This window comes from Dermacentor variabilis, chromosome 2 (genome assembly GCF_050947875.1).
Source record: "Dermacentor variabilis isolate Ectoservices chromosome 2, ASM5094787v1, whole genome shotgun sequence".
Classification (NCBI taxonomy): Eukaryota; Metazoa; Arthropoda; class Arachnida; order Ixodida; family Ixodidae; genus Dermacentor; species Dermacentor variabilis.
In genome coordinates this window covers 42,905,040-42,929,312 of record NC_134569.1, presented here as the reverse complement: position 1 = coordinate 42,929,312, position 24,273 = coordinate 42,905,040, and the positions used below count along the sequence as shown (strand labels likewise).

The following is a 24,273-nucleotide window of genomic DNA, read 5'->3' as shown; positions in this document are numbered from 1 at the left end:
TGCGGCGAACGAGAAGATGGACAATGTGTTTGTAGTGAACGAGACATGTGTCCACGCGGTGATGGTGAGCGACTGTACCATGTGTTCCTAGCAGAGTTGTCGGCCCTGTTCGACTCGGCAGTGGGCGGAACATTGCGGGCATTTGCAACAAAACGGCTCAGGTTGGTCGGCGTGCGAGGTGTTGAGGGCCACGAGTTGCGACAGTATCGGGCGATATGACCAATGTGGCGACAGGTGAAGCAGATCGGCTGGTCGTCCACAGTTCTCCACTCAGTCGGGTTGCGATAACGTGGAGAGAAGCTTCGGGGTGGAGCGAAAATAGTAGAAGGGCGTTCGTTAGCTCTGGGACTGGCGACAGTACATACAGAATGTAAACCAATGTTTTAAAGTTCCTGGCGAACGATGGCTTATACGAGAGTAACGGAAAAAGTGGTAGCATCAGGGATACGCGAACAGAAAGCTGCGGGCGCCATCGCATCTGGTTCATATCGATTTGCACCACGTCCTCTGATGGCGATGCATGCTGCTGTTTGGGTTGATCTTCACAGGTCGACGTTGCAGCAGTATTGGAAGTCTGGTGAATGGGTGCAAGACGCGTCGGCTTTTGGCCAGCTAGAATTGTCGGCACTCTTTATTGATAGCATCAACTGTTGAGCAGCTTTTGAACATGAGCAGATTAAAGGCATCGTCAGCAATGCCCTTAAGCACGTGTCCAACCCTCTCTGCTTCTGTCATGTCGTGATCGGCTTTACGACAAAGTGCCAGCATACCCTGGATGTACGAGACATAGGACTCCTTGGGGGATTGGGCACGGGAGGCCAGTTCCTGCTTTGTGTTAATTTTACGGCCAGCTGGTTTGCTAAACAACTCTGTCAACTTCTGTTTGCATTGGTCCCAGCTGGTTAGCTCCTCGTCGTGGTTTTCGTACCACACCTTTGCCATGCCTCTGAGGTAGAACAAGAGGTTAGCTAGCATTAGCGTTGAATCCCATCTGTTGATTCCACTCACGCGTTCATATATAGCCACCCACTTTTCGACATTGGCACCATCGGACCTGCAGAAAGTTCCAGGATCCTTGGGTTGCACAACCACAACCAAAGGTGACAGCGATGTAGCTGGCGACGGTGACGTTGGAGGCGGCAACGACGTTGATCCCGCGTGCTCACTGTCATTCATAGTGCGGACGGTGATGCGACGTCCACTGCGGAGCACCGTTTCCAGCCGTGGTACCTCGCAGCTCCCACCAATATGCCACGGGGAAGTTGGGAGTATAGAAAGACTACATTTACAATATATATACAGGATGAGTGAGAATAGCTAAGATGACTGACCACCAACAACACGTAGCAGCCAGCGTCTCCAACCTTCTTCGTCCTCTCCCTTCTTTCATCCTTCCGTAACAATATGCAGAATATGGCTTTACCAATACGTCATTGATAATGCTTTGCCAGATGTGATTCTTGAAAATTTCATAGATATTGCTTGTTAATGTAGCTTGTAATGTAATGTTAATGTATGCTTGTAATGTTAATGTTGCGGTAATGTAGCATCGCTAGAGTGCCCCTCGCCCCCCCCCCCCCCCCCCCCCGTGCTTGCAACTTTCCATACACATCACCCTTCTCACCCGTATATTGCCTCCAATTTTCAGTGCCTCAGATCTTCTAAGAAGTCAACTGTAGATGCAGCTAAGTTCCGAAATATTCAGCAAGGTCACTACACCCATGCAGGCAGACACCATAGTTTATTTTTTTTTTTACATCCCGACAGTTGACTCACCACCAAGGAAGTAATTTAAAACTATGCTCCAAATTACAATAACAGTAAAGAAAATGTGTACAAACAATAATAACAAAACACGAAAAAGACAAAATTTTAGTAAGTCGTCATCATCATCACCACTGAATGCTTTATTTCTGAAGATGAAGTGTTTTGGGCTGCGACTTGCTAGCTTAAAAGTTCACAACACTGCTCCACGCAATGTGTCTACGATGCTGACCCACATTCCAGAGGTTGCGGCAGCAACAGGAAAAGCAATCAAAGGGCAACATTTTCTATTCTAGATTCTACTGTCGCACGTCCTGGAGAAGACATGGTAAAGGGGTGCGTGGTAGTGGTGTTTTACTAACAGTGTGAAAACCTTCTTAGAAAATGAGTGGAACACCCATGCATATCATGCCAAGTTTGTAGACAGGCATCTAAAAACTGGAGCTACACTTGAGATACCTAAGTGGCTACACTTTTAGTGACTGGCATCTATTCTAAGATTGGCACACATTCTCTAAAATTATTATTGCTTAGAACAATTTGTTATTTAAATACATCATCAATGATGATTATACAAGTCAGAATGTCCAACACTGCTTTAAATAATGGCCAGTAAAGATATTAATTTTGCCTTGAATGTTTCACCTTAAACTATTAGAAACATCATCATCATCACCATCATCAGCCTGGTTACGCCCACTGCAGGGCAAAGGCCTCTCCCATACTTCTCCAACTACCCCGGTCATGTACTAATTGTGGCCATGTTGTCCCTGCAAACTTCTTGATTTCATCCGCCCACCTAACTTTCTGCCGCCCTCTAGTACGCTTCCCTTCCCTTGGAGTCCATTCCGTAACTCTTAATGACCACCGGTTATCTTCCCTCCTCATTACGTGTCCTGCCCATGCCCATTTCTTTTTCTTGATTTCAACTAAGATGTCATTAACTCGCGTTTGTGCCCTCACCCAATCTGCTCTTTTCTTATCCCTTAACGTTACACCTATCATTCTTCTTTCCATAGCCCGTTGCGTCGTCCTCAATTTAAGTAGAATCCTTTTCGTAAGCCTCCAGGTTTCTGCCCCGTACGTGAGTACAGTCATCGTTAAAACACACCATACATTGAACCCCCAGTTATTTATGCTCAGCTATCTTTACCATTTACAAACATAAATTTTAATAACAAATGCCGCACGTCAACTGCTCGACTTGGATTAATTCATTGTAGGAGCTCTTTAGTCATAGTACTGAGAGGATGTCTCTGAGCACATGTAGCACACAGCACTGGTTGAAAGCCAAGTCATGAGAAAAGTAAAACACACTTTCATAAGTTTTCCAGTTTTTCATAAGAAAATTGTTGAAGGAAGGAAAAAAAAGAAGTACTGACTCAGTTGGCTAAACCTGGGCATGCTTGAGAAGGAAGCATTATTGGAGTGCTGGCCATTTGTTCCATTTACTGTGGCTGTAAAAGAAACCAGAAGAAAACAGGTTAAAAATTAAGGCAATGACATCAGTGAACATAACGAAAACAAAGAAGATATTGCATAGTGATGCATCACATCTTAGCTGCATATAACTCTCTGAAAGTTGGAAGAATGGTGCAGAAATTCTAACATGCCTGAGCTACTGTACATATATACAGTTTCTATCTTTACCACAAAGACAGCAAGTGATAAAGAGCTTAACGCTTTCAAATGAAAGAAGTGTGTTCCTCATCATTTGCTTAATGTCAATGCATGACAAGTTGGCTCAGAAAGCTTTGTTACATTATCATTTATTGTCCCTTAAGGACCCCTTTCAGGGTAATGCATAAGGGTGGGGGGGGCAAATGCATGAATAAACACTATGGTCATTATTATACAATGGTTAACTTTTTTTATACAGCGGTAAACGAAACTTAGTATACATGCTAGAAGACGATAGGTGAGAAAAAATAAAAACAAAACAAAAGATAATGTACAAACCGGCAGTATAACAGAGCAATTTAAAAAAATAAGTAGACGTTAGAGTAACAGCACAGTAGTGGTAGGTTAAGGGTGTAAAAGAAATGACAATAGGTGCGTAAATTTATCTGAATCCCTTTCATTTACTATACTGTCGGGTGGCGCATTCCACAGTTGAATAGCAGTAGGTAAGAGAGATTTGTTGAAGGCATTAGAGGTACCATGCAGGCGTTGTAGACTCAGGTAGTTAAACAGATGGTGAGAAGTGGGTTGGGTGGAAGTAGAATAGGGTTCCTGAGGTGTGGGAAATTATAGTACAGTTTGAGGAAAAGGGAAAATTGTGAAATCTTTCTACGAAGTGTTAGACTAGGGATGCTGAGGGATGATTTAATGATACTTATATTTGTATGCCACTCATAGTTTGAAGCGATAAAATGTGCTGCGCGATTCTGCACTGCTTCAAGCGAGTTAATAAGATAAGTCTGGTGAGCATTCCAAATTGCTGAGGCATACTCAAGTTTAGTCCGAAAGAACGCTTCATAGGCGAGCTTGCGTACGGGAACAGGAAACAGAAAAATTATCTTTTGAGGAGGCCAAGTGATTTAGAACAGTCCTTTATAAGTTGTGTTATGTGTGCAGACCACGTAAGCTGATTAGTGATAGTAACGCAGAGATAACAGTAAGAGTCAACTTGAGTGAGGGCTGTAGAATTAAAAGAGTACTGGTGGTTAATGATTTCCCGCTTGCAAGTTATGCACATGTATACTTCCATTTGGAAACATTGAGGGACATGAGCCGAAGAGAGCACCAATTTACTATTTTTCTTAGGTCTTCCTGGAGTATTAGCTGGTCATTATAGGAGGATATGCGCCGATACAGGATGCGGTCATCAGCAAACAACCAGATTGATGAAAGAATGCTGATAGGGAGGTCAATTATTAAAAAGAGGAACAAAAAAGGCCCAAGCACAGAGCCCTGTGGTAGACCTGACAAGACTGGACTACTTGACAACTTGAATTTATCGATGAAAGTGCGTTGTGAGCGGTTTGTGAGAGAGCATTCAATCCAGGGCAATGCAAGGGGTCAAGATTAAGTCAAGCAAGATTTACAGTAAGATGATGGGTGACATATCAAATGCCTTTGCAAAGTCAAGATAGATAACATTGGTTTGAAAACGAGAATCAAGGTGGAGGTGAAGGTCTGTGGTGAATTCGAACAGCTGTGTCTCACATGAGAGGCCTCATCTAAATCCATGTTGATTGGGAAAGACAAAAGAGTGCTTGCCTAAATGAGATGCAATGCTGGAGTACAATATATGCTCTAGAAGTTTACAAAGTATGCAGCTTAAGGAAATAGGGTGGTAATTACATGTACTGGAACGGCTACCGGATTTGTGTATAGGTAAACACTGCTAATTTTCCAATCGTTCGGAACAGTGAAAGAGGCAATAGACTGAGTGAAAATCAATTGCAAGAAGCAGCTCGATTGCGATTTGGTGCCCTTCAAGGCTTTAGCCGTTAGGCTGTCTGGGCCTGGCGCACTTGAAAGTTTAAGCTTATTGATTACATTGGAGATTCCTTGAGTAGTTACTGTATTTACTCGCATAATAATCGCACTTTTCTGTCACAAAAAATTGACACAAATTCAGGGGTGATCATTACGCGAGTTAAATTTCCAGAAAAAAAAAATTTTTTTTTCATCCCACATTTGCTGCGGGATGACAACAGGTCAACAAATAGGTGGCTTCCGCTGTGTGTAGTGCGGGACACCAAAACAAAAATGGCGGCCGGCAGAGCAAGCCGAACGCACCGAACGCACCGAACGCTATTTTTTTCCTTCTTGTGACTACATTACGTGCATTCAAACAGTCTCTTCCGTATCAGTAATGAATAATATTGTTAATATCGGCAAGTTTGCGGCAATAACGTAGCCATGTCCACTTTGAGAGGACACAAACAGATGGGCGCGCTTAGTTGCCAGTGACATAGGAACACATGGCGGGCCTAATACGGCACGTTTCCGCTAAGGGTGGGTGAATATCTTAGCTGCGTTACAAGCGTTGGCACATGAATAGGGTACACTTGTAATGTATCAGTGTAAACGTGGCTGCTATCGTTATCACTCGCGATTTGTTGCGTGGGCCCACGAGTGCAGACGAGAAGAATCGAAAGGCGCCTTTTTTGTAGTTGTTGTTGTTGACCACAATCATTATAAAGCCTACACATAATAAATGCAAGTTTGGTTGTAGCTTTTTTGTCATGGACGTGCGGAAAGCGATGAAAGAAATGAAATGGGGCATCTGCTTAAGAATGTTTGATGCGTGCAGACCGCTTGGTTTGTCTTGAAGTCGTCCACGTAGCACTTGACAGATGGTAAGCGTGATCATTATTGGCTGGACTTGGCACACGACATATCGCTGCGGCAACTTCGGGGTCAGCTCATTACACGGGAAACAAAAAAAACGAATTTTGACGACAAAATTCAGGGGTGCGATCATTACGCGAGTGTGATCATTATGTGAGTAAATACGGTATAATAACAGCCGGCATTCCTGAATAGTGATTAGATGGCAACGTAGGAATATTAGTAGCAGGTTCATTAGTGAAGATTGAGCAAAAATAAAAGTTGATGACATCGGGACTCTGATTCACTGGGACAGGAGACCCACCCGAGTTGATTAACGCAATACTATGACATGAAGCACGTTTGAGTGATAATTAGTTCCAGAATTTGCAAGTGTTGTCACGCAGAATGCTCAGCAGGTCCTGGTGGAAATATTTGCGTTTAGACTGCCTCAGCAAACTTGTGTATTCCCGCAATACTGTAAAGTATTTTCCCCATTTTTGCAGATTGTTGCGCCATTTGAGTTTGCGGAAAATGCACTTTTTTCCCTAGATATTTTTCTAAGGTTGTTCGATCAACAGGGTCTGTCGGCATCCCCGCGAATACTTACAAGAGGAAAATGAGCATCAAGAAAAGACAAAAGTTTGTGTTTATACAGTAACAAGTTTCGCTCAACTGTTCTGGAAGAGGCTGACTGATGGAAGTCTACAAAGGAGGATTCAAGCTGATTGTTAATTTCAGGAAAGTTCGCTTTATTGTAATCTCGGATGCATTTAGTAAATGGCTGGCGGGTAGGAAGCTCTATAGCTATGTTAAAGAATAAAATGTTGTGATCGCTAACACCTTTATATTGTAAAGAATTAATTATTTCATTATTTGTCATCATCATCATCATCATCATCATCATCAGCCTGGTTACGCCCACTGCAGGGCAAAGGCCTCTCCCATACTTCTCCAACAACCCCGGTCATGTATTAATTGTGGCCATGCCGTCCCTGAAGAGCCAGTGATTCTTAGCACCCTCTGCTGCGTCGCAGGTCTGACCGCCGCCGTGGTCAGTTGCTTCGCAGCTGCTGGGGACTGAGGTAGTAAGAACTAAATCAAGAATGTTAGTACTGCGAATAGGTCTGGTAGCTACTTGGCTAAGGCTGTACATAAGAACTACTTTTAGGAAATCTTTGGATGCACAGGCTTTAGTGATGCAGTTTTCCCAGTCAATATCCAGAAAGTTGAAGTTGCCCAAAGCACGAGATTAGCACGAGGAAGTTGCCCAAAGCACGAAATTAGCACGAGGAAAATGGGAGATTAGATCGGATATGATGGAATTAAGTTCGTTTGTGAATGAGATGTTGCAATCAGGAGGACGGTAAAAAGAAATCAGTATGGTCGTGCTTGTCGGCAGTACTATCTTGAGGCAAAGGATCTCGTGGTGACCCTCAGTAGATAAGCGAGAATATACCAGCCATTGTTTAACAAATACCAAGACCCAACCCCCCCGACGACCGGTTCCATCGTGGCTATAAACGGTATACGATGTGTCGTTTAGAAGTTTGTGGTCCTCGATATCAGAAGTTTGTGGTCCTCGATATCAGAGTTGAGTCATGACTCTGTAATAACAACAATGTTAGTGTCATCATCCATGATGATCGTTTCCAGTGTTTCTTTCTTTGGCATGAAGCTTTGAGCATTAGTTGACATAACTCTCATCGTGCGAGATGTGGGGCTTCTTGACGGCGCATAACTGGGTAGGGTAGAGTCTACAATGCTTACGTTACTTCCAATTGCAGTCAACACAACTACATAGGTCCAAGCGACATAATGTTGAAACATGAGAAATGAAAGGAAAACAGCAAAGCAAATGCACTGGCTGAATTTTTGGATGAAAATTTTGAAGGAATACAGACTGACTACCATAGTTAGCTAGCATGTCATATCGTGCTATGTGCAAATGTTGTTATGTTACGATGGTGCCATATTAGATATGTGATGCCTACCTGCCTAACAGCGAATTTCTGAAGTGCCATTCAATCCTGTCTTCCAGCAGGATTGGCATATGTCAGCCTCATTTCTAATGTAATGGATAGGGCTACAAGAAAGTGCGCTCATTGTAACAAATCATCACAAACACTCTCATATTTGTAACTCTATAATGAAAACTGAAAATGAAACCAATACTGGAACTAAGCAGGTTAAAACTGCTAGAACACACGTACAGAGGCTTCTTCTCTGTAATTTTCCACGGATTGGAAAAAAATAAAATGTGCCCCAGCAACAGATTCCTACAAAATATCTTAGCCCGCTGAATTCATGACTGCTGACAATGCATATAAGTCAAACCCACTTATAACTATCCCGGTTTTAACAATATATTTGGTTATAACAACCAGAAGCTGCTGCACCGACAACTTTTTAAAGTTTTCCATAGTAAAATAACCCACTTACTACAATGCCTTGATGCCGCATTATCGTTTATAACGATGAAGTCTGGCTGCTGGGTATCCATGCTAAAAGGCAGTGAAAAGTGAAATCCTTGAACAGAAAAAAAGAAAACGAGAAATTCGAGCCGCTGAACGACGCTGCAACAACAGCCGCCGCCTGCTCATTTTCCAGCCTTCTCCACGTGCCTCTCTCCCATCGCCTTTCCACCCCTCCGAACACGAATGGGCTGTGCCCACAGCTCTATACCGCGCCACCGTCTGAAACATGAATGAACCACGCCAACTGAGCTGCTCCCAGATTGCTCGCTGGCTCCTTATTCAGCACAGTTCTGCAAACAGCTTAATCGCTCGCGTTCGTCTTTGTTGGTTGCATTGAAATAATTCCTAGCCACATGGTTTCTCTGTCTCATTTGACTCGCCACTGAAACGGAAGAGGGCTGATTCGTCCGCTGGTCATGGGCAATGCACAATGTTGCTGGTGGAAAGAAAGTGCACGGCTACAGATTTGGAAACTAAGTGTCTCTAACCGATGATGCGATGATGCATCAGATTGCGACTGCGACGATGGCAGCGATGATACGGTAGGGCAGGCTGCCTCAACGTTGTCCTCACAGGGGGCCCGGCAGATGACTCAATGCCTCTGGCGCTTCGTTTTCGCAAGGAACCTTCCACTGCACTACGTGGAGCGCCTGGATGCCTTCGAGAAGGATGTTAGCAAGCTTCGCGTATGCATGCAAGGCTGACGGACACAGGGTTTTCTCGTGCAAGCCAGTGAGAAGTAGTACCCCGGCAAGATGCTTATGAATCTCGCCTCAGAATTTCTTCTGCATTTCTCAAGCTGACAGGTTGCCGTGGCAACATTCTTGCATTTCTTCAAAGGCCCCTTTTGGGGCCACCAAAGCGATGCCTCAGCGGAGCTCGCATGTCGCATGCCACCTGAGACCCCTCTTTGCAGTTGTTATAGCAGTGCCACTCCTCAACGCTCACAGTGGCGACTTGTTACACGTGACTGGAGCGCCCAGGAAGCAGTTAAACGAGTGAACACAATCAGCAGCCGGATGGAGGAAAGTGGTGGGGAGGGGCACCGGCCTCATTGCCGTTCTAGTTTTCTCACAACAGCTCTGCCATCCCCCTATTTTGACTTCTTTCATGCAACCCAGTTATAACAATTATCGGTTATAACAATGGAATTTTCGCAGCACCTGAATATTGTTACACAGTCGAACCCGGCTATATCAAACTCGCAAAAAAATGCCTATCAGTTTGATATGGAGCATAATTCGATATAAGCCTGCTAAATAATTGGATGTCATAAAAGCACTAGCTTAGTTTCGCATGAAATAGTCCTACATTTTCTTCTGCTTGGGCAATTTCGCTGCCAGCGACGCACGCACTTCTCCACATTGTTTAAGGAGTCTGAGCAGCTGAGGCCGCAACCTTCTGCATTCGCGCAAGAGCACAGGACTAGTGCGAGCGCACCAATCACTTCGGAGGACGTGGGCAAAGGACCGTCGTTGCTTTCCTCATTGCGCCCAATTTCACTTGTGCTCGGTAGGATGTCGTCAATGTAGTCTTCGTTTTCGGGCTCTCCTGTGGTCGCGACACCATCATTTGCACTCACGAACTCGTCCACCGTTGATTCGTCAACAGCTTCCGGAAGTTCTGACAGCTCACTCCAAACTTCGGCAACACCGGCAATGGCTTCGTTACATTCATCTGAATTTACAGTCATCATCTAGCACATGGTAGCCGGCACGGCTGAAGCAATTTCGGATGAACAACTCGTACACGGCCGTGCGTACGCGTCGGGCACCATGGGCACCAAGGGGAGAGTTTGGCCGCTTTAGCCCTAATTTCCCCCTTATTGTTCAAGGTCGTCCTGAGAGTGTTCCTCGGAATCATTCACGCTGTGGGGGCACATCCGACTTCTCACCGCGTTCGACCCTATTTATGATTTCGAACTTCCAGACAACAGGCAAATTTTGCCGCTTCATCACAGCAACACTGCGGGAGAAGGCCCACAAGGCACACAGACAACTCGCACTTCCGCCATTTTGCACGACGAGGGCACAAGAGCCTCTGATTGGCTGTCTGAGCAAGCGCTGCGGGCGGGCCAGGATCATTTTTTGCAGGGGGGTGTCGACAGCTCGTCTGAAGCAGCGTGGTCACGTTAGGGAGAGCGGTTGGATAGAGCCGTGCTGCCGGGTTTCCCCGCCACCACGAGGGAAAGCCAACTTTTGGGGGCATTTTTCCGCAGCTTGACATTCAATATATCGGGAGTCGCTGCAATTTTTGTTCGATGTAAGCGGAATTTTTGCTATATATACTCATTGTAACTATACCTTGTCCTGAAATTGTTCGATATATAGAACAATTCGATGTAAAGGGGTTTGATATAGTCGGGTTCGACTGTAAGTGTGTTTGACTGCATCCTGTAGTATCCCTGAGTCTTCTTGTGTTAATGTGGCTTTTTATGGTTAACTGTTGTTTCTGTTGAACTTGGCACTGTTAGGCTTGCCTCTGGGATGAACATTTATGTTACATGGCTGAAACTGAAGCAAAGCTTTTCAAATTATCGCTTGGACAATGAAGGCACTTCTGACATTTTTCCAGCAACAAACATGACCAAGCGTGCCTGCATGCATTGGTGTCCATTGCTGCAGCTAGAGGTGGTGCTTGGGCCAAGAATCCACCAAGCCCATCGACGAGTATGTCCGGTAGTAGAAATGAAGGAAAAAGGGGTTATTTTACATTATTCACACTGTCTCCAGATACGGAAAACCCACTCCATGCAGAGAGAGGGAGAAATTTATTTACAGAAAGGCAGAGAGGTCGGCCTGAGCTATAACTTGCTCTAGCCTGCTACTCTACACTGGGGAAAAGGGACGGGGAGGGAAAGGGCTGATGAATGATGATTGTATAAGGAAGAGATGCGTATATACAAATTCACAGAGTTGTGGCATATCTAAAGCCGTGCGTCCAGCCCAGTGGCTTGGAGAAAAGCTATAGCGGCTCTTGTTACCAGGGCTGCGCTGTTTTCCTTAGGCCATGTAAGAGCATATTAAACGTCCGAGTTCAGATGAGGACACGCCAGCTCCTCACTGCGCCAAAAGTCTCTGCTTTTAATACCGTCGTCTCCCCCAGGTGACTAGACTAGGGAATCTGATGACTGTATCGCAGCCAATCACAATCATAAAATTGGTCGCAACATGCCGCCCATGATATCCACTCTGCCGAACTCCGCCTCTGATGTTGTACCTTGATCCCTGCATATTTAGCAACCTGGGAATCCGAGGTCGAAGCCGTTCCCATGGTAGCATTCGACATTGGCCGTTTTCATCAATTAGTACAGGTTGTCAGGTTCAGGTAGAGGGGTCTTTTGTTGACCCGTCAACAGTCGGCGTCAACGCTTCATTGACTTCTGGATAGGCGCTGATGAATGGGTAGGGTTGCCTCTCTATAAACATCTAATTAATGCCCTTGGCCATGTTGAGATGCAACACCATCTGTGCATTAGCGTCCTAGCACAAAACATTCTTTTTCCTGTGAGTGTGGGAGAGTGAGCATCGTTCAACACAGGATAGTGCCAGCCTGTCTGCATATAGGCTTCATGTCAAGACATGACGACCATGCAGGCTTCAGTCGGCGCTTTCCTCCACCTCTAGGGTTAGAGTGTTCCCAGGAGTAAGCCCCCATTAGGGCATAATCCTGCATTTGCAGGGGACAAAGCGATTATGTCTGGTGGTTTGATGACCACCCAGGGATGCCAGGAGGTTACTTTTTCTATATAACTGTGTGTGTTCTTTCTGAGTAAATAAAATTTGCCAGTAGTCAGCGCTCCTGCTGACCTTTCTTTTAAATGTGACTTCTACTGGGCTCATGGTCTCAGTTTCATATACTCACTTTCTGCCAGAAATCTGATGTCCATCGAAAGTCTTTGAAGCTAAAATGAGATAAGTTCAACAATTCATGCAGCAGCTGCAAGCACCAGCTGAACTACTGAACTATCATAGAAATTCATATTTGCGCTGTGTAAGTATTTATGTATGTACTATGACGATTACCCCTTTTTGATTATCAATTTTAGTTAGAACATGACACACTGTTAGAAAAATGACGTCATTCATCTAGTTGTTCCCCATCAATCTGTGCGATAATCCGTAGAATAGATGAATTTGTAACATGTTACAATGAAAGTTTTGCACGAACCCTCATCTGTTCCTGATAAATACAACTTGATATGCAATGCATGCAGAAGTGCATTAATTGCCTCTGATTGTATATGTAATTAGTTGATTACCTTTGGTGCCAGACTTGACAAACACTACGCCTAAATCTACACTATAAAATTTGGTGCTGGGGCTAGCTGGTGTGATGTGACTAATCTGACAACAGCCCATCCAGACAGGGACAAATGATAAGGTAACAAAATCGATGCACATTAAGAGCAGACAGACAATGTAAGAGACCTGTATTGTGTAGTGGGTGCACATTAAAAAAACACTAGGTGGTCAAAATTAATCTGGAGTCCCCCACTAGGGTGTGCCTCATAATCAGATCATGGTTTTAGCATGTAAAAGCCCAGAATTCAGTTCATTTTTAGAAACAATGTCAGAGACCCACCATGAGGACCCCTGGAAGAGTGGGAAGGCTGAGAGGAAGAGTTTTTCTGTGGTGTCGGTGGAGCATCCTCATGTTCAGAGTCACTGGAGTCTGAGCTGGCAGAGCTCTTGCTAGTAGAGTTGCTCGAATCACTAGAGTCCGACAACACGCCCACATCAGGAACTTCTTCTTGGCAGTCTGCACGGCCATAACAAAGCATGGAGTCACATAGAGGAAGTTAAATTTAAATGTTTCACTCGCTTTTAAGTAGCTGCAACTGCAAGAAGCATACTACTATCGCATTTTTGCCATGGTGCTCCCACATATGTCCCACAGGGGTACTTCTTTAAAGGGCCTTGACACTAGGAGTCACCACAGGGCAAGGCAAGGCAAGAAGATGGATGACAAAATGCTGTCTCTGTTTAAGTCCGTAATCACATGTAATGCACTATGGCCACCATAATAGTGTGGACATCATGTAATCAAAAATACATGTCGTGGTTCAGCACAACACCATGCCAAAAATAAATGTGGATAAAATGTATTAGCTAGCAAAATGAACATATAATAAATAAAACAATATTTTCTAAAAACAGCCTTATTTTTTCATATTTAGATAGGTAACTTATTAAATGCCAATCTCACATTCTCACATTGAAAATATGTTTCCTATGGCTGCAACTGCTACAGTCAGGCTTATAAATATTTTAGTTAAACATTCATTATATAAAAGATAACACCTCTTAGACATTAAGTTCTGTGGTATTCAATATGTAGTCAGGAGTAAATAAGAGCACAGCAAGTGACTGCATGCTGGTATGCTTTCCACTAAGGGACTAAGGTAAGGAGAGATGGTTCAAGCAAATCATACATGTTTTGAGTACCTCCGAAAATATAGACATTTAAGTATGAGTTAAAATGTACAGAAAGTCAAGTGTTCACACTCTTTCATATGCTTATGACACTAGAAATGAAAATACCTAGAGCAATTAAGTTCGTCTAGTTTGACAGTACGAAGTGATAGCTGGAAATGCTGCCCTGGAAAGCCTCAGTGAGCATACGCTTAAATGCCTAACAGAGATAACACTGAAATATACATCACTGTACATGTTAGCATCAGACTTATACTTAAACACATGGCAAAGATAACACTGGAATGTAAATAACAGTGTAACTGGAAGTCAGTCTAGATAGTATGTATCCATTATCTTCAAGTCTTCAGCGGATAACACACAGAGAATTCGCTTATGCTGTCTGTACTATACCAATTATGCTGGTTTCTGACCTATTTTACACTCAAAATGACTCGTGGACAAAAGGTACCTAACACAGGCATGCCACCGTTCACATATCAGAGGTGATGCAGCAGTGTACCCCAATTGCCACAAATGAATACACTGAGTGTTACTGAAAATGTCAAATGTAGTAAGCTTACCCAATGCATGGCTGCAAAAATTACAGACATTTAGGTGAACAAACAAGTGCTGATATTTTCACAACTCTGGCATCTTTGTACACCAGAATGGTATTTTTCAAGGGACAATGAAGTGTCTTTTGTTGTAAAAGCAAATGTACATGATAGGGCACCCACAGGAAGTGTGAACCATACATGTAAACTCATGACATTAGGAAGTGAACCTACCAGATGCAAAAAGAATAATAATAAATAAATAGAAAGAATGGTCTATAATAGCTCAGTGAGAAAGATAATTATGTTGATGATGAGCCACGGCCGCTTAATGGAACGCACTTGGTTCCGGCCCATCACGTCGGCCAAGAGAGGCGTGACGCGCCTAGTTCCCACCGCCACCGCCGCAGCGCCACTGCTCCGGGACAGTTGCGGGGGGAGAGCTGTGCTCCGCCCGCCGCGGCCACGTGGTCAGCGCTTGATTTGTTCCAATAAAGAGCTGTGTAGCGGTGTTTCACAAAATATGAATGGTAATGTCAACTGACGATTTGCTACTGATAGCAGTACGTCAGCATCGCTGCAGTTGTCAGCGACAGTTTGTGTCCGAAGTCACCTATGTTAGGTGCGCTTCTTCGAGCGTTTGACACACACGAAGCCGGTTATCCGCTATATTAACTTGTTGAATATAATTAGTTGGTTAGCATAAAAATGCTCGTTTTAAGAAGTCCGAACTCTGATCAGTCTGGTCCACAATTAGAGCCGATGATTAACGCTGTTTTGCATTTCTGGACATGCAGAAATGTACTGCATTATAGTTCAGCCGGTTCACGGGTATATGCGGGAAATGTTTTGCAAATGGGCACTACTAGCCTACATCAATGGTCGAAAAGAAGACAATAAAGCCAGAAGTCAGTAGGTCGAGTCCAGTTTTTCTTTTCATTTCAACGTTCATGTACACAGAATCTGAAAGCGTTACAAGCGCAGAACTTTCCTCAAGAGAGGTTTATGTGTAAGCAAAATTTTTTCCACTGTCGAATTCAGGCTGCTAGCCCAGTTCGTCAACAATGGTCTTATGAGCTTGCTCAAAAATACTCTGCAGAGGTCCTCAGCATGGTTGCGATCCTCTTTTTCACAAGTCAGCGCCGGAAATTGTGTGAAATGAGGAAGTAGTGCTGACATCAAGGTGTTGCAGAGCCTGCTTGTTCGTCTCACGTCTGAGCACTTCATGACCTTGGTGATGAAGGTGCATACAAGCTTACACAGGCCAACTGCTTCTATTGTTGGGTACCTTAGCCATCCATCATCAACGTTGCGGATCAATCTATAAATTGCTTCAGCTGGCCCCGCTGCTTGAAAAGGGAGTTTGCAGGAATTACAAGCCACCTGAAGACGAGCATAAAAATTTAGCTTGAAAAACGGTACTAAAGGAACATAATCTAATATATTCGTAATGAAATCAGCCACAGACATATATATATATATATATATAGTTTAAAAAGTTTTAAAAATTTGATTAGGCGTGCATTTTTTTGTCCTTTGTTTAAGCGACTAATTCACACACACACACACACACATGTGTGAATTAGTCGCTTAAACAAAGGACAAAAGAATGCACGCCTAATCAAATTTTTTAAACTTGTAGAACAACTGCACCTTTTCCTCACATGCACGTGCAATGTAGCCGGCCAGGTATACGCAATTGGTGCTAACTCTATCAGCTACTAGCTCACTCCACATTGTAATGAATTCAAGCTCACTCGAGAGCTCACTGGCTGCAGATGAGATGGCAGGTGGCAAGACAAGTTTCACCATCCTGAATGGGAAGTCTAACGGCTGTTTTCGCCAAACATGGCGAAACCATGTTCTTCAACCATGCTGCCCGCCGTTGAGGATCGCACGGAAATTCATAATATCGTATCGTCGGATCTTCCCTTGCGTTGGTGCTGCACAGCGGCACACAGCAGTTGCGCGGCATGGCACCGTCTGTGCTAACGTCTGTTCACGCCGTACACGATCACACACGTGTGCAGATCCAGTAGGGCAGTCGTATATCATAAAGAAACCCGCTGCGACGCGTGAGCCCCACTGGCTCTGTGGCGCTCGGGCGCTCTTCCTCCTGCAAAGCGTCTCTGAGCAGTGGCGCCCCGACGGCGGAAACTGTAAACTCTCGCATCACGCCCTCGCCCAGTAAAACCGGCGTGACGCGACAGGCCGCACCAAGTGCGTTTCCATTGAGCGGCCGGGGATGAGCATACAAGAAATGTCAAGACAAATAAAGGAGCCCAATCTTGAGGATGTAATGTCCTAATAATGCCACAACTGGAGTGATTGTGCAAGTTGCATCTAGAGTCAGTTATGTTGCAGATCAGCATGTGTGAGCAAGCTGCAACTGGAGAGGCAACCAAGAACACATGAAATACCTTAAAGAAGACAGAGGAATAAGATTATGTATGTTCATAATGTAACACGAAGCATTTCATGCTTACGTTTACTTATGGATATGATACTGGTAACCTCTGATTGTTGTTTTCTTCACAGGTAGATTCCTGTTACGATTGAAAACAAGCAGTTTTGCATACTGTGCTTAGGAGATTCTTCTTTCAAGTGCCTGTCAAATACACAGTGTGGCAACATGTTTGGCTCTATAAGCGTGCTGTGCGAACGACATTAGCATTAATGTGAACACAATACATGACAGTGCTGTTACTGTACACCCTTCCCATGTTTTTCATCATACTAAAGCAAACATGCGCACATCCAGTGCTTCAGAAAATCAGACTGCACTGTGACAAATTGACTTCCACAAGCACTTAAGTTGGAATGCATGCCTTGGCACTCTAGCCCATGAGGAAATATGCTTTCATTAAATGTGAATGTAAACAATCTAAATGTGTACAAGTGGTGCAACTAATATAAATGCAATTAAAGCAAAAATAAAAATATTAACTTAGAGTTGAGGTGCTCGGAATTAATGTAATGACGTCATATTGGCTAGAACTTATATACGTTACACAGCGTCTGGTCAGATCTCTTCATACAGTAGTCATGATGGTCAGAAAGGTCCTGCATAAAAATTAACAGAAAGGGACTCCTATAAAAAAAAAAGAAAAACAAGCAGGTGTATAAATCTGTTTCTTTTATTTCTTTTCTTTTGGTAATCCGCTTTCTGCTCCTGCTCAGTTTCGAGTCTTCTTTGAACCATTATTCAGGTAAAATAAGGATGCAGAAACAATCTTGTATCACTCAAACCTCCCTGACAAAACATCATGTAAGCTGATAAAATATGGGACCTTAATGATATAGCACTGCGTAAGCATCAGCACTGTAAGGTTGATAACACATTGAAAATTGCAAAATAATGAACTAAGAAATCGTAACAGAAAAACATTCAATACACCCCAAATTTCAGAGGTAATGCTTTAAAACGAGCAATACACTGTGGCAAGTAACTTTTGTAATAACAATGATACCGTCGTGATATCAGTTGCTTAGCCCCTGGCTCAATGCAGATATTTCCCCAATCCCATGCTCCCATGTAAATTAAGCACTTGTCAAATGGCAAGAGCCCAAAAGACGTGTCATTCGGCATAAGGCCTATTGGTAATACCAGAACAAATATTTTCTATGCCACCTGAAGGACATTTTCACTGCACACTGCCTTAGTATTACATTACATCTGTTCGTTAAAGCCAAATGTCTAGCAAGTTCCACATGCTATCAATACTGCAACCGTGCAGGCACAGCAATTATAGTGACTTCGTTGCCCACTTTACTATGCCACTGTCACCACAAATGCTACTGGCACTTGGGGCGGCAGTTCTGCTGGCTACAAATGCTGCTGGCATTTGTCGTTTAGTAAACTTAATAGCAATTAGCAGTTGGAAAATGCATAGCATGTCGGGAAGCATATTCAAAGATATATTTTGCTTCACAAATTATTTCTAATAACACAATAAATACCGAACCTCCACAACACATGGTCCAGAATTGCCCAATGCGTGACACATCCACAGACCCCACCTCACAAGCTCCACAAGACGACTCCAAACAAGGACGCCCCACAGAAGCACAAGAAGAGCACCCGAAATCAAAGCTTATCTATATCACCACTGAAATGTGGGAGGCAAGCTTTCCTCTGACGACCTGGATGGCCAACACAGTCTCGTCGCCTGGGCCAAGGAGGCAGCCCAAGCCAGAGGGTTCCTAGAATAAGAAATCCTCACACCTAAGGTGAACCGGGTCCTAACTTGGATTACCGTTTCAGAAACTAAAACTTTATTTCGCTCTATCTCTCCACAGGTGAAAAACAGCACATGTGCTAAGGAACCATCGTAAAGTGTTGCCGGTGAAGCCCTTAATGTGACCAGCCTTGACATTCATCTCACGGTTGGCTCAAACCTAAACACAATGGTGATATGTTAAAAGCTATTGGCACGATGGTGCTGCTAACACCAATTCAATTGAGCTGCAAGTTTGTTGACATCAGTTGAATCAACCTCCTGTACATGCTGTGTTGATTTTATAACATAGCCAGACAAGAGAAACAGAGATGAAAACAGCAGAGTGATGTAGGATGAACCTACCATGGAGGGTCTCAGTGGTCAGCAGTGGCATGCTGTCCCTGCTGGCCGAGGGAGCCCGGCTCAAGGAGCCGCCTCCCTCTCGAGGTGTCAGCAGGGTTGGCATGGAGGGGCTGCTCTGGCTGCCAGGGGGACTGCTACGCTGAGCTTGTGGCTGGCTTGGAGAGATCCTTGGCTGCTGTTGGCTAGTACGCTGCTGTTGCAATTGTGACTGTGACTGCTGGGGCCCATTTGGGGAGCTCGAGGACCAGCTGTGCTTGCCATTCGTCTGCGGCTGAGGAGGGGAGAGTTTCTGCGAGGGAGAATGCTTGCGCGATCCTCCACCACCACTGCTGCCACTGTCGATGGGGGTGATGGGTCGTGGCTGGATCTTGCTGCTCCCTTCGGCTCTGCAGAAATGAACATATGGATGAACAAGGAACAAAGGGGAAAAGAAGTGCATGCCAGTTCCATCTGCACAGAGACAATATAGTTGTGTCAAAGAATATAAGTAGTTGAAGTTCAAGCGAGACAAAAAATTTTAAATGGCTTTTAATGAAGCATTATTCCAGATGGCACTAAAATAGTGTAAGAATGCAATGACAGCCACCTCATATTACAGCCCATGTTAGCTAAAACCTCCAGATGCACTGAGCTCATGAGCAAATTTACCACAATGAAACATAAAATAATCTTCATTCATGTAAAAAGGAAATGTAATTTAGATGAAACCATGCATCCTACACAACCAGTGGGGGAGTCACATAACAATTTTGTGGCAATGACAAAACAACAGCATCATCAAGTAAGAAAGCTGCTTATAAAAGGTAAACACAGTCAGTGCTAAGTTCATTTGCCTTTTGCGTTCCCGCTAACCGGGCTGCAGCAGATGGTTTCCCTTGAAGTAAAAGGATCCACAGGTGGAGATAGTCATGAAGTACATTGAAGTAGGAGTTGGATTCTCCAATGATCAAATTTGTCAAGCATGTAACTGCTGCTACAGTGAACGAGTTCAGAGCAAAACACTGCTGAGCTTTTCTTTTTTTCTTTCATCTTCTGTCCTCTTACCTGCTTAAGGTGGTACAGTTGAACCTCACTATAATGGAGTTCCATCAGACACGAAAATACCTTATTTATATCCGGTATTCATTATAACCATACAAAAAAATAACGTCGAAAAAAAAGGAAACGATTGGGATCTACACGAACGCAAGCGGGGTGCCTCCGACGGGCCAGTAAAGGGTATTACGCAGATTTTGATGGCCCGTAGGCATCTTGCCGTGCCGATACTAGGCGAATGCGCAACCGCGCGAATGGTAATGTTTGCAGTATGGCTAACGGACTGCGTTTCAACCAAGTGAAGTCACCACAGCTGCCGCTGACAGACTTTTCGGGCAGGGAGGAGCCAGCCCCTATGTCTTACCACACGCCAAGAATGTCCTAAAAGCGGACATATTTACGGCGAACTTCTCGCGAAGGCTTGTCACCAGCCGCTCCGCTGTGTAGTCAGTCCGCTAGGCCTAACCAGCACCGCTTCGTCGATAGTCGGCAACCATCAAAGTTGTGGTTCCATGTCCAGTCGACATGGTGGCAACCAACCTTGGTGGCATAGGCGAAACTACCAGGGGGGGGGGGGGCAAGGGGGGCACGTCTTGAGAAGGCATTATATAAGACGATCCTCGCTGTCCAAGCAGGGGATGCGTAGTAGAGAACAGTTCCCTCCACCCCCCCCACCCCCCCTCCCGATACGGTAGTTACCCGTATGCCACCAAGGTGGCAGCTGGTGACAAGCCTGTGTTGTTACCAGCCGCTCCGCTGTGTAGTGCGCTAGGCCTAACCAGCGCCGCTTCGTCGATAGTCGGCAACCATCAAAGTTGTGGTTTCATGTCCAGTCGACATGGTGGCAACCAACCTTGGTGGCATAGGCGTAACTACCAGGAAGGGGGGGTGCAAGGGGGGCACGTCTCGAGAAGGCACTAAAGACGATCCTCGTCGTCCAAGCAGGGGATGCGTAGTAGAGAAAAGTGCACCCCCCCCCCCCCCCCGGTACGGTAGTTACGCCTATGCCACCAAGGTTGGTTGCCACCATGTCGACTGGACACGAAACCGCAACTGTGATGGTTGCCGACTACCGACGTCCTTTTTTTTTTTTTTTGCGCTTAACCAGTAGCTATTGACTCAGTAATCATGGCACAGAAATTCGTTTGCTCCAGCGCGCGACGATTGTTTAGTTACATGATCGTATGTGACGACCAGTCGTGGTTCCCATTTCGAAGAGCACGTCGTGCTCCGTGACCTAAGAGGCATGCTTGTAAACAGCGATGATCACGTAAGCGCGCAGACCTGTGACGCACGCTGGCGCACCGTCTGCCATACCATCCGTGTTCCTGTTTCATCAGCTAGTTTGGTGGGAATAAACATGTGCGTTGTTACACCATCGAAATGCTTTGTTGGGCAGAAAGAAGTACACTACGGAGTATGATCCCGGCATTAGAGAGTTTTGCCGTGTATGAAGACTTCTCACCAGTTGTGTTTTACTGGGTAATAGGAGAGGTGTACAGGGCAGGAACAATGCTGGTAGCGACATCTGCTGACGCCGCTACCAGCGTCGTCGCTATCACGAGAGTGCACGCAAAATTAACACAGCAATTTACATATCCTATGTAACAGTTGGCGCAAAGCGTTGGTTGCGACATAATCGTTAATGTACCGTACTTTCATGACAATTTCCTTCAGGAATAACACTGACGGCACAAAAATAAAAACAAAAATTGAACGCATTTGTAGCTGGACAAACTGTCACAAGATGCGCGCCAACTTTGCTACTTTTCAACGATACAACTGATCAGGAGCTTACAATACAAGGCAATTAACTACCCCAAGTGACCCAATACAAATATCTAGGGGTAGGGATAAACAAATGGCAGAGGTACACGGAAAAGCAAGAACAGTCTCTCATAGCAAAAGGGCGAAGAGATGCCGGGATAATGAAACATAGGGCATTGTGGGGGTACAACAGGTATGAGGAACTGAGAGGTATTTGGAAGGGAGTAATGGTGCCGGGGCTTACTTTCGGGAATGCGGTCCTGTGCTTAAGAGCAGAAGTTCAGTCGAGACTAGAAGTAAATCAGAGAGCTGTTGGAAGATTAGCACTAGGTGCCCACGGGAAAACCACAAACGAAGCAGTATAGGGGGATATGGGCTAGGCATCGGTCGAAGCACGGGAAGCTCAGAGTAAAATCCTATACGAAAAACGCCTGAGAAAATTGGACGATAACAGGTGGGCAGCTAAGGTATTTAAATACATATACAGAAAGAGCGTTGATTCACAATGGCGGAAAAGAAGTAGGAAGCTAACCAGTAAGTATGCCAGGCACGAGGACGGAGAAAGAAAGAGCATTAAACGGCAGGTTAAAAACGCGGATGGTAAAAATTGGATAAATTCAATGGAAAAGAAGCATAGCGTTGAACTATATCGAGACTGGAAACAGCAGATCAGGAAGGAAGCGTTTTATGATAATTCAAGAGGCAGTGCCCTTCTCTTTGAAGCTAGGTCAAGATGTCTTAGAACGCGGAGCTATAAAAAGAAATTTAACGAAGAATACACATGTACTGTGTGTGGTAAACCTGTAGAAACAATAGAACACCCCATACTAAAATGTGATGGTATCCAACCCGATGTTGATGCGGGCACAGTCAGGCTTCCTGAGGCCCTAATGTTCAGAGATAACAATAGTCATGCAAATAATAAATATGCGGTGGAAATTAGCAAAAAGCGATTTGAGGATTGGTGGCTCACAAGCAGAGAGGTGACATAAGGTTAAAGGTGTAGGAAGACGTATTTAAAGAAAATGGCGAATTTTAATAACTTCCAACACAGTTAAAGGAAAATAAAAAAAGCTGAGCATGGTGGCAACTGCCATCACCCCGTTTCAAAGGGGACGCTCCCACCTTCCATCCATCCATCATCCATCCATCCTGCCGGCCACGGCGCCGATAACATCGTAATCCACAAACGGTAAAACGTTTGCACGTACGCTTCGTGTGCGGTCAGTGCGAGACACTCATTACGAACAGCTGCATTGTCTTCCGAACGGCAAGGCAAGCCAATGACGTCGCACGTCACCGAAATCAAGCGCCGAAACTCGTGACGTAACGTTGTTTACAAATACGTAGGACCTACGCTGATGACTACATCGATAGCTGCTGCACTTTTCGATTCTTCACTCGCAGGAACTTCAAGATTAAATTAATATGCGTTTTAAGCCACATTTGCTATTTAATATTACACAGATGATACCTATGGGCATGCAGAAATTACCAGTTATTTCTAGTTTCGATTTTTGTGTCGTACCCCTTTAATTCGACTATTCGAATTATTCAATCAGTTTCGTTAAATACCTAATTAATGATAATCGACTGTCTAATATCTCAATACAAACTAGTTGCAGAAACAATGGACACCCAAACTATCAGCAACTGTTAAGTACTGTAAGGTAGCATATAGTGAAACTGAATTACTGTACTGGGAGGCGTAAGTGCTGTGGTAGTTCACATTCATCCTTTTGTAGCAATGATGACAATGCAAGAAAGTAAATGTCTGCCTCCTGTCTAGGAGGTTCCTTAGTCCGCTGTATAGTTCAAAAGGTATTCCTAAGCTGGGAATCATAATTAGGATATTGCTAGGCGGGGTAAGCCTTTCTTGCAACTAATCTAGCAAAGAGGTTAGCAAACAACAGTGCAATGCCACATTATTTCACAACTCCAAGAAGCGGAAATTTTGAAAAAAATGCATCATTACAATTGACACCAGATGTAAACACAGGGTGAGATTCGGAAAAAGAGAGATATGGGTCTGATGAGGTGAGAGGCGTGAGGACATTCTTACCTGGTCTTCTTGAGCTGGATGTTACAGCTAAGCCTCTCGAGTGTCACCTCACCGGTGACGTTGTCGACGACCAGGACACACTCCCGCTGGTATGGCCGCTGCGAGCCCTTGAACACCGTGTGCGCCGTACCGGAGCCCTGGGACAGAGGGTTCTGCAGATGGCGCAGGACCCGCGGCGGATCGCACCGTACATCAGCCACAGCGCGCACACTGGGGGCAACCATCACACGACCAGCCGGGAGAAGAGGGGCCGTATCAGCACGCGTTTACGCACCTTGGTCACACAGTGCCTTGATCCACGTGCCTTCAAACTAGAGTGCACTAACTCTTACT

General features: G+C 44.7%; 1 protein-coding gene across 2 annotated transcripts in view; it reads right to left on the bottom strand.

Moving 5' to 3' along the window:
* LOC142571708 (uncharacterized) overlaps window positions 1–24,273 on the bottom strand; it is a 163,134-nt gene that overhangs the window by 15,540 nt on the left and 123,321 nt on the right. The window contains exons 3-6 of one of the 2 annotated variants that reach the window (XM_075680251.1): window positions 23,941–24,092; window positions 19,077–19,462; window positions 13,107–13,283; window positions 3,147–3,221 (exon numbers count right to left, since the gene is read on the bottom strand). In XM_075680251.1, coding sequence (XP_075536366.1) covers window positions 3,147–3,221; window positions 13,107–13,283; window positions 19,077–19,462; window positions 23,941–24,092 — 790 coding nt within the window. The remainder of the gene's footprint in view (window positions 1–3,146; window positions 3,222–13,106; window positions 13,284–19,076; window positions 19,463–23,940; window positions 24,093–24,273) is intronic. The other variant, XM_075680252.1, reaches the window with a different exon arrangement.